This window comes from Colias eurytheme, chromosome 15 (genome assembly GCF_061535395.1).
Source record: "Colias eurytheme isolate Ceu_HAF_F1 chromosome 15, ilColEury1 Martin Lab GWU primary, whole genome shotgun sequence".
In the NCBI taxonomy this organism is placed as follows: domain Eukaryota; kingdom Metazoa; phylum Arthropoda; class Insecta; order Lepidoptera; family Pieridae; genus Colias; species Colias eurytheme.
Window position 1 is genome coordinate 10,697,764 of NC_142994.1, and position 15,816 is coordinate 10,713,579.

The window sequence follows — 15,816 nt, forward strand, 5'->3', positions numbered from 1 at the left end:
AATACACATTTAACGTAGAGACAAATAATACACGAGGCATTCAAATCTCATAAGCTTGCATATCAACGGGCATAATTTAAACATAAAATTAGAAATTTGTAGCTAAAATCTCGTAACGTAGCAGCTATTAACAACCACGGCCACTAATAAAGCCAAACCATAATCTGATTTGAACCAAAAAGCCCTCTGTAACTATATTAATTTAAACGCACGTGTATTACTAACTAAATACTACTACTAACTACATATAAAGTAAAAATAGAAAAACAACAAACAAAAAACTGAGAAACAGTCATCACTAAGATAAACTCCTTGAGAAATGAACAAAGTTTGAATTTCATCTGTCCATTTAAAGTACCTAGATCATAATTGAGTACAAAGTATTCAGTTACTTACTTATACAAACATACAGGAAAAATTCATAAAAATGTGTTAAAAACCTGCGCAATTTGGTTTTATTTGCCCAGATATATTACGTGCTTACCGGAATCTTTTCAAATCGCTTCGGGCCCAAAAAAGGAAAATCAATTTGTCACTAAGACTTCCAAAGGTTTTACCAATCTCAATATAAATCTTCTCATTGTGAGTATTATATTATCTTCATAGTTACAATACATTTTAATGAATTGAAAATTAAGGATCATTGTTTTATAACAATGATGTTTAATTACAGTATTGTTAAGATCGAATTTTGTTGGAGAATACATTTTTTTATTAAATAATATGCTTCTATCGAAGGCTTCATTCCATAACAAATATATTAAGTGGCAAATTAGATTTTGGAAGAACCTAATCCTCCTTTTAAGACTTGATTCATTGAAACATTTATAAGTTAACAAAGACTGCAGAATGTTTCAGATCAAGTGTTGAAGCAATCTGTGATGAAGTTATATTTTAGTTTTTATAATCAACCAGAAAACATTAGAACAAGAGCTAGAAAAAGCTAAAATGCTTATATATCGAAGTTGCTCCGTCCATTCAAACATTCTGTCACACTACACCAACACCAATTCACTTTTTGCATTCGATATTAACAATTAATATTTCCCGGAACTAATTTTACAGCTATCAGGAAAATTGACACTACCTCGAACATTCTATTAAAGAATGCATCAAGTCAATTACTATAATGGATTAATAAGAGTGAGTGGTCGTTTTAACGCATGCATATTCTATAAAAATAGATGGCACTCCCTTTACCAACGTTCTTTTCTAAGTGACGAGGTTAAATTACAAATTACTTTTATTTAGAACAAGGTAAATCATTAACAAGTACGCTTCTTTTAAAAGAACTTTTGAATCACCAATCTGTTAAAATATTATAGTTAGGATCATTTGGTTCCGAATGTCTAATGAGAATGCAATTGTTTTCATTAGTAGTTTACAGTTTACACGACGTAAGCAATTATAATATGCAGTGAAAGGTTTATAGTGATAATTCCTTCATTCTCCTTATACTTAGAAAAAGTATTTTCTTATAAATAAAAATAATTCTGTAATTAACAAGATAATAACATACTTGGTTTGTCACTTAATATTACCCCTCATCTATCACATGTGTCATATGATTCATTTACGGTCGATTACCTAATCAGAAACGTACTGTACCAGCGTTGCATAGATCTACCTATAATGGATAATATAATTGTTGTAATTAGTCAACATATTTTAGAACAACGATAGTCAAACACTCAAAATAAAACACTAGAAAATACAACGATAGTGTTTATACTACCCACTAGGTATTTAATAATACTATTAACTCATATAAACAAACTAAATTTATTCGTGATGCTGGAGTCATATAGGTCTACTATATTTTGAGTTTAATAATTAGACACTTTACAGCACTTACGAAATCAAATTGCTAAATATAACAAAATAAACCAATGTTCTATATAAGTAACTACAAGAATTATTACCGGAATAGCTAAGGGCTCCCACAATAATTTGAAATCAACAATATCTTAGTTATTTATAGTTAAGTACTTTAAATTATAATCTCATAGATTTAATTATGCGTGAGTTGAACTTAGGTACTATAAATTTATTAATAAAATTAAATTTTATCAAAATAGTCCAACTTAATAAAGACTCAATTCAAGATATTCTAAAAAACGAACTGTATTATTTTGGTCACGTCGTGAATAAATCATACCATTTCATAAAATGCTTAAATCATACTCGATTCAAATGAATGAACAACAGAGTACATTGACCGGCTCACGAATAAAACTCTATTATATACAAATACATTGCAATGTTTTCCTCGTACTAAAATAACTCGCCTTTTTATTCATTCATACTTGCCACCTGCGGTGTTCCCAAAAAGAGCTGTTTTGTGCATAAAAGGCCGGCAAAGCTGTAACACTAGAAGTGTAACTGGTGTTTATGGGCGGTGGTGACCACTTAACATCAGGTGGCCCACCTGCTCCTTTGCTTGCTTTGACATAAAAAAATAACTAATCCATGTAAGCTTTTTTCTACGTATATTAACATAATATAATATCTTCCAGATGGTTATATAAGCATATATAACTTATCATTAATATACAGTGCATGTACATATACACGTATGTGTTATGTAACATAATTAATCACATGTTTATGTAACATAATTAATATTGTTTCAATAGATGCCTTTACATATTGTTACATTTCCACGAACTAAATCTTATGGGAACTTGGAAAAATCGAGCATACGTTATCAAGTCGTTAATATGATTATTATTCACGCTTATGTGAAGATTGGAGTTTGTAAGATAGCCTATAAACCTATCGATAGGTTTATGTGTAGTAAAATTATTAGAACATGATAATTATTCGTAAACTGAATCAGTTTTCTCGTAATGGTACTTTTACACTCTCCTGGTATGGTATTTTTAATGGTCTTTATTACTTGTTTTTCAATTTTTATGAAAATAGCAAATCCTTTTGTATACAATTCGTCCAACTATTAGCAATCCTTTCATACATCGTCCACCAATTTCAGCTAGAAATTGTTCGTCACAAAAAACCAAATAGTATCCGCCATGTTTACTCAACTGCGTCAAAGGATTTCCACAACCAAAAAGTGATGACTATTTGTTTTGTGGCAGATTTTTTTTAACACTTTTTTAACAAGAAAAGTTTTTTCTGGAAATATAGTTATTGATTTGTAAAAAAAGTTGAGATTTTTTGACTGATTGAGCAAATACGCCAGAAAATAATAAGAAGTAAAAAGTGTTGAGCTTAGTTTTATTATATACTAAAACCTTCCTCGAGAATCACTCTGTCATTTTGTGTGCATGTGTGTTTGTGTATGTGTGTATGAGCGTGTGAGTATGTTCGAGTATACCATTACATAATATAATAATATTAAAATATAATTCAACTCACAATGTTTCTGCCAATTGAAGCTGTGCTGTATTTCATGTTGCATGCCTCGCCAAAGCTTGGTGACGATCAGCGAATATGCAAACGACATGATGAAGAACGGTATGAGAAGTAATGCTGCGTCGAGACCCAGGTTGAACGCCCTTTCTAGTTCAAGGCTCGTCCAGACTTCACGGCATTTGTATGCTGGAACAATGAAATTTTCATTATATTAGGCTTGTGCGTATAAACACTATAACGCCTTCTATAAAGAAGGAAATTTTATGTATTTACTAGCGGTCCGCCCCGGCTTCGTCCGTGGTACATATTTACGTTTTCTCTACATAAGAACCATCCTCGTACTTCAAGGAATATAATAAAAAAAGAATTATCGAAATCGGTTCAGCCGTTCTCAAGTTATGCGCTTACCAACACATTTTGCGATTCATTTTTATATATAAGAAGAAAGATATTTATTAAGCTATTGCATAGCTTCTATCGCGGGCCTTGAGCGCGGGGACCGAATCCAAAAATTCCGTAACGAAAAAACCTCACGCTCCCTAGTCCGATGGGCGCGGAGGTGTGGCTTGAAGGCATAGCATGCAATAGCTTTACCGCGGCAGTCCCCGAGTGCCACACGTCTTTTTTTTATTTAGAAAACAAAATTTCACATTTATTTAAAACCATTTTGCGATGCGAAACCTTACGAGGTTTGTAGCAACGCTCACAGTCGCATAAACACCGTTTGTAATTCGCAAGGAAGACAAAAGATGTGCGGCCTACATAAACCGGAATAACAAAAGGAATAATAATATATTTATTGCAAAGAATAAAAATTATATATGGCAAATAAAATGTTGATTTTATATATAAAATTTATTATATCCTGTCTAAACTCTTCTGTGTTGAAAAAATGAAGTTTTAGAATTAGACCAATATTAAAATAAAAGTATATAGAAGTAATGAATGATATTTCTGGAAAAATGATCAGCCTGCTTATAGCTATGCAGTTTCGCCTCGTGGGGTGCACAATATTAATATTATTAATTTGAATTAAATGCGGATAGCACATGTGGCAAAACTTAGTCGTGAGTTTAGTTAAGCTTGAGTTAAGTATTAAGTTCCTAGTTGTAGAAAATAATTAGCAAGTTTTAAATCTTGGCTTTTGTTAGGAGTAGATATTTTTATTTATTTTACCGATTTCCCAGCTGTCATTTATAGTGTGTAATAAATATAATGTGTTTGCACAGGATGTTTCGAGCATAAAATTGATAGTATTTACTTGTGCTTGATTCGATAGAAATCCGTTGGTTAATTTCTAAAAAATACAGAATCTAGTTCGGATTTGATTAAACGATAAAGAATACTACAGGTATAAATTATTTTAACGTTAAATCTTATTTCTAGGACTAAGTCTAGGACATAATATATCTCAAGTAGTACTAGTTTCTTCGACAATTCAAGAAATGTAAATACGAAAAATGTAACTTAGGTCACGTTCTCATCGTTAGTCACAGTTCAGATGCATTTTACATCAGTTTAAAACGACTTTCACACACAGAGTTTTATGTGTGAGCCGGAGTTCAAATTCCAAAATGGAAATGATTATAAAACTTCTAATATTAGAAATTCAAGTGTGTTTGTTTATTTTCCTTTTATGTCGTAACCATTACCATGTACGTACGAGAGAGGGCATCGCTACTAAACTATTTCTAACACGAGTTAGAGTCAATCGTCTCAAACCATTTTTTTTGTTACATTGATTGGTTTTAATTGATAATTTTATTCATATTTTTTTAATAAGACAAACAAAATTTATTTGTTACATTGATTGGTTTTAATTTATAAGTAATAAGAGGCAGAATATCTACAAAGTGTATGAGTCACTAGCCGGCCCGCGCCGCCGCGCGCGCTTGTTACACAGATTTTGTTCGTGGTGTCCTCTCTATAATAATACCTCAATGGTCGTAACCAATGAATGGTAATGGTATAATTTTTGTGTCTAGGGATAGGATAGGATAAAGTTAACTACATTTAACGAGGTGAAACATCTCATTCTCATAGGAATTTCCTTTAATTTCACGGGTGAAGCCGCAGATAGAAAGTTATATGCAATGAGGAACTCCCTAGTGTTCATAGGTCAGAAGTACCCTGTCATCCTCCATCCTCCCCATCCCCTGTCCTCATCTTACACGCACAAGTGCATAAATATATACAATTTGAATATGTAAGTTATATAAATACAATACTATGATGGGGAGGCCATCTCCGCCCGCCCGAAATGAAAGAATTTTGAAATCGGTCAAGTCATTTTTGTGTGAAAACATTATTCAATAAAATAACCACAGTTTCTGAAAATATAACGTTTTCAGGAAATCTATTTCGAATAAGTATCGGTAAATGAAACCTCTCTATTCTCACATCAATAAGTAAAGTGGAAAAGGCATGTTCAATAGAATGCGTCTTGCACAAATATATTAAACGTCCCCTGTACTCGTGAAGATACGGCGTAGATTCTAAATGCGAACTAAATGAGCTAGATTATTCGATGTTATTTGCATTAGTATTTGTATTCGATACCGTTCATTTGTTGACTTTATAGATAACTAGCGGTCCGCCCCGGCTTCGCCCGTGGTACATGTTTACGTTTTCTCTACATAAAAACCATCCTAGTACTTCAAGGAATATAATAAAAAAAGAATTATCGAAATCGGTTCAGCCGTTCTCGAGTTATGCGCTTACCAACACATTTTGCGATTCATTTTTATATTATAGAAGACTAGCGGTCCGCCCCGGCTTCGCCCGTGGTACATAATATTTACGTTTTCTCTACATAAGAACCATCCTCGTACTTCAAGGAATATAATAAAAAAAGAATTATCGAAATTGGTTCAGCCGTTCTCGAGTTATGCGCTTACCAACACATTTTGAGATTCATTTTTATATATAAGATATATAAGATTTTAAAACTCTATCTAAGATACCTAGCATTTGATTGTAACCAATTCAAGATTATTTTATTTAAGTCTTTGATATTGTCACTTCAGGATAGTGGTTATAAAATGTGCAACTAGAAAGTTGTAAATTTAAATACCTACTAGAGTTCAAATTTGTTCAAACTTATAAATTTCAAGTCGATTATCTTTAAACCTCGATCATTAATAAAAGTCTTATTTTCTTATATTACTAAGTTAATCCATCATTGCTAATAACATTTAAGATGAGAATCAAAATCTATTTAAAATGCATCGTACAGCCAGGGCTTAATTTAAAATGCTATCAGATTAAAAAGCTAGTTAGACACCAACTACATAATTCAAGAACGTTACAGTAAGAAGTATCTTTCCTTGAGTTTATGTACTGAATATACGACACTATAAAACGGCTGTTTGCTTTCATTAGTGACGCACTAAGATATTACTATTTTATTATGTTTTGTATCCCATTAATGGAATCAAACAAACCTATATTATTGCCATTAAAATTATAACGTCATGTGTTTTTGCGACCAAATGCATTTAATGGTCTTGCGAAGATTCTATATATTTATGCCTAAAATTCAATACAAAAAGTGATATAGATAAAATTAACAGAGATACCTATTATGAAATTGAATAATTAAAAAAATCGATCTTTTATACTATGTGTGTGATTGATTGATCTTATTTACCAATATTTATGCAAAAGTATAAGTCAATTTAATTCATTCATATTCCACCCTTGTACCGCAAAGAACACTGATCCATGAAATTGGGAAAGAGAAATATTTAAGTGTCGGATAGTAAATAAATATGAGGGCCGCATAAAAATTTATGAACCTAACATAATATTTGATAGCGAATTTCAAATCTCGTTTAATTCTATGGCTATTTTGTAGACAGATATTGAATCTCGTTGTGACTTTATATCTTAACAGTATAAATATTTGTTATTTATATAGTTACGTAACTCCTTCAAGCGTTCTTTTCACAACGAAAAGTATAATTTAAGTGTGTTTTATTATTAACTACTTATATTAGGTATCTTATTATAACGAGGTGTAGATTTTCCGGACATTTAGATTTAAAAGGGTCTTACGTAAACGGTGGACCGCCTCCTTGGTACAGTGGTTGACGCGTGAGCGTAACACCGAGGGGTCCTGGGTTCGATTCCCGGTGGAGACGAAGAAAAAAAAGGTCTCGGTCTGGCAGGACACAGAAGGCTGATCACCTTCTTGTCCCTAAAGAAAATCGATCAGTGTAACAGATGTATAATGCATCTGCCCCTTACCCCACTTGGGGACGTAGGACTTCACTTTTTTACGTAAACGGTGGATTTATACATTTTTTTTACGATTTCGAAATCTCGGGTCAACGTACGATTTCCTTTTTTTAGGCGTTACATTGTGTTTTGGTAAATTCAGACAAAAAACCTTTTTGTTCAAATGAAACCCTTTGGAGTACCTACTAGCACTCATTGTGAAATTGAATAAACGGGCAAGTATAGGATGGATGAAATAGGATTATTTAAATGTTGATATATTTAATCCTCTTTTTTGAATTACCTACTTGCTGTGTCCCGCGGTTTCTTCATTACTCTGCTGCTATTGGCATTTGGCCTTAGCATAATGGTATTTACCTACCTACCTTCCTCGATAAATGTACTTTCACGTAAATGTACTTTTCAACAGTAAAATAATTTTTCAAATCGGACCTGTGGTTCCTGATATTAGTGCGTTCAATCTCAACAAATTCATCAGCTTATAATATAAGTATAAATATAAAAAGAAGTAAATAAATACTTGAATATCAATTTATCTTTGTACGAACATTATCAATGCTAAAGTAATCATTATATCTATTTGAAAAAAATATATTTATAGAACCCAATAACTCAAAGCGTCATATTTTTCCTGTAATAATTAATACCTTACTCGTGTAAATCCCACATACTTCAATTATAAATACAATTGCAAATGATGTGGGTGTGCCATTACCGGTTATATCTTAATTCTTAATACTATTATAAAGGCGAAAGTTTGTATGGATGTATGGATGTATGGATGTATGGATGTTTGTTACTCTTTCACGTAAAAACTACTGAACCGATTACAATGAAATTTAGCACACATATAGAGGGTAACTTGGATTAACACATAGGATAGGTTTTATCTCGGAAATCCCACGGGAACGGGAACGGGAACTATGCGGGTTTTCCTTTGAAAACGCGGGCGAAGCCGCGGGCGGAAATCTAGTACCCTATAAAGGAATGGCTTTTGATCAAAGTGTGGGAGCAAGGGTGCTTGCAATTAACAATGGCCGAGCTAATCAATATAATGTGTTGTGAACAATTTGTACAGCCACCATTTTATACACTAAAGAGAATTGAGAGAAATGTGAGAGTGTTATTTCCGGGCTCTCTGAAATGATAAAAAACAGGATTTATTAGGACTAAGGACGTCGGTCAAAAACGTTTTTGACTGACTTTTCAGTCATATGTGGTTTTTCAGGCAATGATCTATGGCTTTAACATAAACATACCTATATAAATGTATGTACTAGACATGGTTGTTGGCAAGCTTGACTGTAACGTATTATGTACATAAATGTTTACTACACATGGTTCATGACAAGCTTTATTACCTAAGCTTTTAGAATAGGATATGCGTAATTACATTAAACTATAAATAAGTATGAATAAAACATACTAATTATAGTTGCTACCCACTACTACTTACGTGACGTATGGACGTAACTCCAACTTTCACAAACAATATATCAACAGATCGAATCCCTATCCCTGAACTAATGAGCCAAAGCGGGCTATAAATAAACTCCCTAAAGTATCTAGGATACTATTAATATTAACTAGGATCAACTGGCGATCAAATTCTGACCTCTTTTTAACGACCCTCACCTGCGTTCCACTACATACATACATACCTATATTATATACGAAATTTTATGAGCATGGATCTCACTAACACATGCGCTATAAAAATAAATAATTTTGCTTGTGGGTTCGTCCATGCGTGATACCGCGCGGCACAGCTAGTATTATATAATATTATGTCACCGTAAAATGGTTCTATCGTATACTATGTAAAATTAATTTTACCGAAAAATAATGCGCTAAGTTACAAGCAGTATAAAAAGAATCACAAATTTTCAACAGCTTACAATCTCGTTCACATTCTAATATAACAGTTTTACGGCGAAATAAACCTTAAAATAAACGTATCACGATGAAACATATATTCGACATAGGCATTATAACACGGAAACAAAGAAACATGTGGGTCATTTTCAAAATATTTGTACGTCACGAAATTGTCAGTAAACTGTTTCGTTAGGAAATGTCAGGAAGTTGTAAAAGTAAGGCTGTATTCAGAATAAGGTAATATTACATATAAAAAAGTAAGAAGTCACTAGTTAAAAAAAAATATTTTTAGTTACAAAATAATCAACAAACAATCAATTTTTATAATTCTCTGTTTGCTTTTCCTTTTCTTTTCTTCTATCATTAGTTTCTTTCCATTTTTGTCTTCGAGCTTCTTTTTCACTGTCATTAAGATCTGATATTTTTCTTTGTCTTTGTTTCACTTTCTCGAGGAGTTTTTTCCTTTTCTTTTCATATTTTTCAGGGTCTTGCTTTTTTAGTTTTTCAATGTATTTTTTTGCCGTTCGGCACCGGTTAGCGGCATTCTGAAACTAAAAAAAGCTGTTGGATATATGTATTTTGAATAAAAATAAAAACAAAAGATCAACACTAAATGCAATAAGGCAAGCGTTATCCCATCAGAAACCACTTGTAAAATTGGAGGCCAAGACTCACTGATCCGCTTTCACTATAAAAAAGTTATCAGATCCCAGGAAAAGTCAAGTCCCTAAGCCCGACTTTACTAACCCTACATCATGGTTTAAAAAAGTATGGCCTGTAGTTACAAAAAAATAATCTTGAGAGATTTATTGTTTTTCTCCTTTATTTTTATTCGTTACATTAATTAAACACACATTTTAATATCTTATTTTCATACTTTACACATGAGACCACAGCTTTACCGTCTACAATTTACTGACGTCAGTAAATGTCAAGAAATCGTTCGTCAGTAACATGTAAAAAATAACCTAAGAAATACTTTTACACAAAACATAATCACATTTACCATTAGATTGAAAGTGTAATCTATTACTCTAGTCATAATTTAAGTATATTACAATTGCGGTAGGTGAATTCTTCAAAATGTACTTACTTTTGTTGAGAATACGTCGTTAGGAAATTGTAACTAAATTTTTTGCACAGCACACTACAGGACTTCTTCCATGTCTGGACGACGAACAAAATGGCGGCGCGTTAATGTTACCTTACTTTTCGTGACATGACCAGTGTTGCCAATGATTAGAGTTAGATTCCTCTTCTTTGTGATACAAGAAGTTGGTTAATTATGTCAATAAATCAGTGTCACGAAATTGTAACGATGTTTATAATATGTCATTCTTCGTTTATTTAAGGTAATTTAAATAGTTTAATCTATCAGATATAACACTTCAAACATTGCTTTTTAATTATGATACAAAAAAATAGGAAGTTTCATACAAAAATTCTGATAAAAATATTGGTTTTCATTGTCGTCCACATAGGGGACAATAAAAAAATGTATGGAGCTTTTTTTGTTACTTTATTTTCACATTCAATTTATGTAAGAATTTGAATCGCAATTCATTGCTTTTTATCAGAAATGATGTGCAGTATGCTTAAGTTTAGTCTGTAAAACGTTAACAATGATTTATTTCAGTCGTAACCATATTTTTTTCGAAGATTTTTTAGGGGGACAAACATTTTGTAGTAATGTACAATTATTTTGAAAACGACTCATGTACCATCACAACCCATTTGGGAAACATTTACGACGAGTCGCGTTATGGCGTGTTAATGTATAGATAAAGGAAAAACTTGCCTTAACAACTTTGTAAGACCATAACTTTCACGACCCGAGAACAACGACGTAACTCCAAACTAATTCTGTGGTATATTTATCAAGAAATTCTGAACAAGGAAGCATTTGTACGCATATCTTAATATTTCAGATGACCGTTCTTTGGTTACAAAAGGGGCAACGTATAAGTTTTTCCATTAACATGGTATTTTCATACAATATTTTCGTGAAAGGCGGTCAAGAACCCTTATCGGTTATTGTTTTTGTCCTCACTAATTTCCGCATTCGTTTTGTTCTATTTTTATAAGAGCTTGAATAAAATGTTATTACCTAACTGATAATATAAAGATATTATTTATTTCTTTTAAGAAGTGATTGCATGAATTTGTTGTTATCTTAATCGAATACAGTTATCATACAATTTCAATGCTTGAACGTTGTAACAAGTCGTGTTACAAATACAATTTCCAATGCGATAGAGAAGGGTCTGTGAAAATCTGTGAGCCGTAAAGTTTATTTGTGAACTAACTAACATGGATTTATTAAATTTACGGAGAAAATTAATCTTCAAAGCTATCATTTAACGTACTAATTAATGATTAGAACTGATATACTCACTAAATATGCTAAAGGTAGAAATTATTAGTGGCAAAACTCAAAATAATATTTGAATTTAGTCTACTCATTTAGAAAATAATGACTTTGAGTGGATCTAAAACGTGATTAATTATATTCATCGTTAATGATATAAATAGATTATTTATCATGAATTTTCGTACACTAAAATCCATATATGAATGTGCTTAATTAAAATACTGAATGTGACTGATAGAGCTGCTAAATATAAGACGTTGATTGGAAAATTTTCGATTGAAAACAGATTTCACGGCAAACAGAGAATTATGATTTATTGATTTTTATAGTTCCAATGCGATATTCAACAAAAAATTTGCAATCTTGCACCTTTTTTATATACTACTAGCTGCGCTTCGCGGTTTCACCCGCGTGGCTCCGCGTCTGTTGGTCTTAGCGTAATGAAATACATGTATAACCTATAGCCTTCCTCGATAAATAGGCTATCTAAAACCGAAATAATTTTTCAAATCGGACCAATAGTTCCTAAGATTAGCGCGTTCAAAGAAACAAACTCTTCAGCTTGATTATACATATATAAGTATATAGTATCTTACGTTCCCACTATAAAATAAATAACATCATTTTCAAAAGATATAACGTGATCTTAATGCATATAAGACAACGAAGATTTACACCCCCACTATAAGATGCTATACTTTTCCCTTTTATTTATTTATTTATTATTTATACTCTTTATTGTGCTGCCAAAATACATAAAATACAAACAAAACTTATTCTAAGAGAAAAACAGCACAGAAGGCGGCCTTATCACTTAAGAGTGATCTCTTCCAGGCAACCAACTGATAGAAAGGATAAATAATAAACTAGAAATAGGAGGTAGGTAGGTAGAAAGTATACGCAAAGATAAATAAATAATAATGTTATACAAAGATAACAAAATACTATTAAATAAAGATTATGAATAAACTAAACACTATAAAATAAACACATACGTAAACAAAAATAAACATAACATAAGTAAAAAAATATATACCTATATATATATATACATTTACATACATATGAATACATATACATATAAAATAATAAAAGACAAAGGACAAGGAGTCATTAAAGAAATAATATACATATTATAATACATATAATGAGCTAAATATGCTATACCGAGTCAAAAGCCAAATTTAAATAGTGATTTCGGACGAGATTTTTAAAACAAGCAAGGGATTGGGCTTGTCTGATGTTTATCGGCAGTTCATTCCATAGGTTTATAGCAGTGACTGTAAAGGAATTACCAAAGTAATGAGTGCGACGAAAAGGAGTAGACAGAACAAGCCTATCGACCGAACGAAGAGAATAGCTTTCACAATGCAGGAAGTTGAATTTCGTTTTAAGATAGGAGGGGGTCTTAGGGTCAAAAAGGATACGGTACAGGAGAAGCAAATAATGCACATTCCGGCGAAGACGAATTGGGAGCCACTTGAGTTTCTTGCGGAAAGAGGAGACGTGGTCGTATTTACGGAGACCAAATACGAACCGAATACCGTAATTCTGAAGTCGCTCAAGTTTGTCTAGTTGCTCAACTGTTAAATCAGGAAAGCATGCATCAGCGTAATCAATAATGGGAAGGAGTAGGGACTGTGCTAACATAATTTTTGTCGGTATGGGTAAGAAGTTACGCAGACGTCGTAGAGAACTAGACGCGGCGTAAAATTTCCGACCAAGTTCTTGAATCTGGTGAGACCAAGATAAAGTTTGATCTAAGTGAATACCTAAGTTTTTAACATGCTTACTAAAAGGTATTATAACACCGTTAATATGTACAGCAGGCAATATACCCCAGTCAACCTCAGATATTTGGTAAGGACTACCAACTACAATAACCTGGCTTTTTGCGGGGTTGATCTTAAGGCCGAATTGATCGCACCAAATGACAATTTTAGCCGGTTCATTGTTAATAAAATGAACAGCATTTGGTAGTTCATCGAGCGTAGAATGGGTATAAATTTGTAAGTCGTCAGCAAACATATGGTAGGGAGAAGTTAATTGAGAAGTGAGATTATTTATGAAAATGGCAAAGAGAAGAGGTGACAAGACGCCACCCTGAGGCACACCGGCGGAAACTGCGCACCAAGTTGACTGTTTTTCATCCAACAAAACACGCTGCCGCCGATCGCCCAGGTAACTTGAAAACCAATCAAGAACTGTCGATGAAAAGTTAATGAGACGAAGCAAACTCAGCAGAATATCATGATTTACCATGTTGAAGGCATTGCTAAAATCAAGAAGTGCTAAAACTGTGAGTTGCTTGCTATCCATACCGTAACGAATGTCATCTGTAACTTTAACAAGTGCAGTGGTCGTACTATGACCAGGACGGAAACCAGACTGATAAGGACTAAGGATATTATTAATGTTAAGGAAAGTGCTAAGCTGGGAATGGATAAGGCGCTCGAGTACTTTGGACAAAAATGGTAGGATGGAAATAGGACGGAAATCGGATAAGTTTGATGGATTAGGTTTTTTGGGGAGGGGAATGATGTGAGCATCCTTCCAGGAGCTAGGAAAAGTTCCGGAGATGATTGAAAAATTTAGGATATGGGTAATGACGGGAATAATGATATCAAGGATAGGAATGATCATATTACGACTGATAAGATCAATACCGATGGCATTCGACGATATGGACAGGATAGCCCTCTTAACTTCATCAACAGAACTTTGTTTAAAAATAAACGGAGGAAAATCAGGAGTAGAAGCGGTAGAAAGATTATTAAGGGTAGAGTTAATTTTTACAGTGGCGTTAAGTGAAGATGAAGAAGCAAAGTGAGAATTTAAATTATCCAGGTTGATGTTACATGAAGGGAAGGTATGGGAAGATTTACCAACTCCTAGAGATTTTAAAAATTTCCATATTTTAACAGGGTCGCCGTTCTCGACCGACTTGTGAATATGACGTCTTTGTGCATCCCTACACAATACGTTGCAACGATTACGTATAGTTTTATATTTGTCCTGCATCTCAGTGGATTTGGCCATCTTCAGTTTGGTCTTAGCACGATGTTTTTTACTAAGAAGGGATTTTATTTCTGGAGACAGCCACGGAGCAGGTGTGTGTTTTTTCCTAACAGGTCTTAAAGGAGCATGTTTATCATACAGTGCGAGCATAATATCGTTGAATAAGTTCACTTTGAGATCCATTGTATCTGCGTCAAAAACTGTTTGCCAATCACACTCAGAAGCATCTAGTCGAAGTTGGTCGTGATCCATACCGGCAAAATTACGCAGCAGGATAGATGAAGGTTTGAGCTTAGGAGGACGGAGTTTATAGGATAAGAAGATGAGGTCGTGATAGGAAAATTCATCAGCAGAGCACTGACCATGTTTGGATACGGAAAGGGGAGAGGAGACAATGATGAGATCAAGAAGGGAAGGGGAGCAGCCAGGAGAAAAATGTGTAGGATTAAGCGGCAGTATATGGAGATTATGTGAATTTAGGAGAGAGTATAATTTCTTACTTCGGTGGTCATTCTTAAGTAAGCATGTATTAAAGTCGCCCATGAGAATAAGATGGTTATACTCAGGAGTAAGGTCATCAAGGAGAAGGTCAAAGGAAGAGAAATAGTTATTGGTCAAAGAAGGACTATAGAAGACGCCGAGGAGAATTTTGGAATGAGGAAGTTGGACTTCTATAAGGAGATGTTCGGTAGTATTGCTTGGAGGGGGTTGGGAGGAAGATTGGATCATTTTGAAGGGGATATGAGTCCGAAGATAAATTGCTACTCCACCACCACCTCTGCCAATACGATCGTTTCGGATAAGATGGAAACCGGGAAGGGAATAATTGGCTGAAGGAAGGGAAGGCTTGAGCCATGATTCGGAAACCAGGATAGCGTGGATATTATTGGATACGAATGATGCAAGCCTTTTCTATTGGCCAGCTATAAAAAGAA

At 33.4% G+C, this 15,816-nt stretch overlaps 1 protein-coding gene across 1 annotated transcript in view; it reads right to left on the minus strand.

The window, feature by feature from the left end:
* Window positions 1–15,816, minus strand: part of LOC149902564 (cholecystokinin receptor-like) — a 78,463-nt gene that overhangs the window by 39,816 nt on the left and 22,831 nt on the right. The window contains exon 4 of the mRNA XM_090110501.1: window positions 3,379–3,561. Coding sequence (XP_089966627.1) covers window positions 3,379–3,561 — 183 coding nt within the window. The remainder of the gene's footprint in view (window positions 1–3,378; window positions 3,562–15,816) is intronic.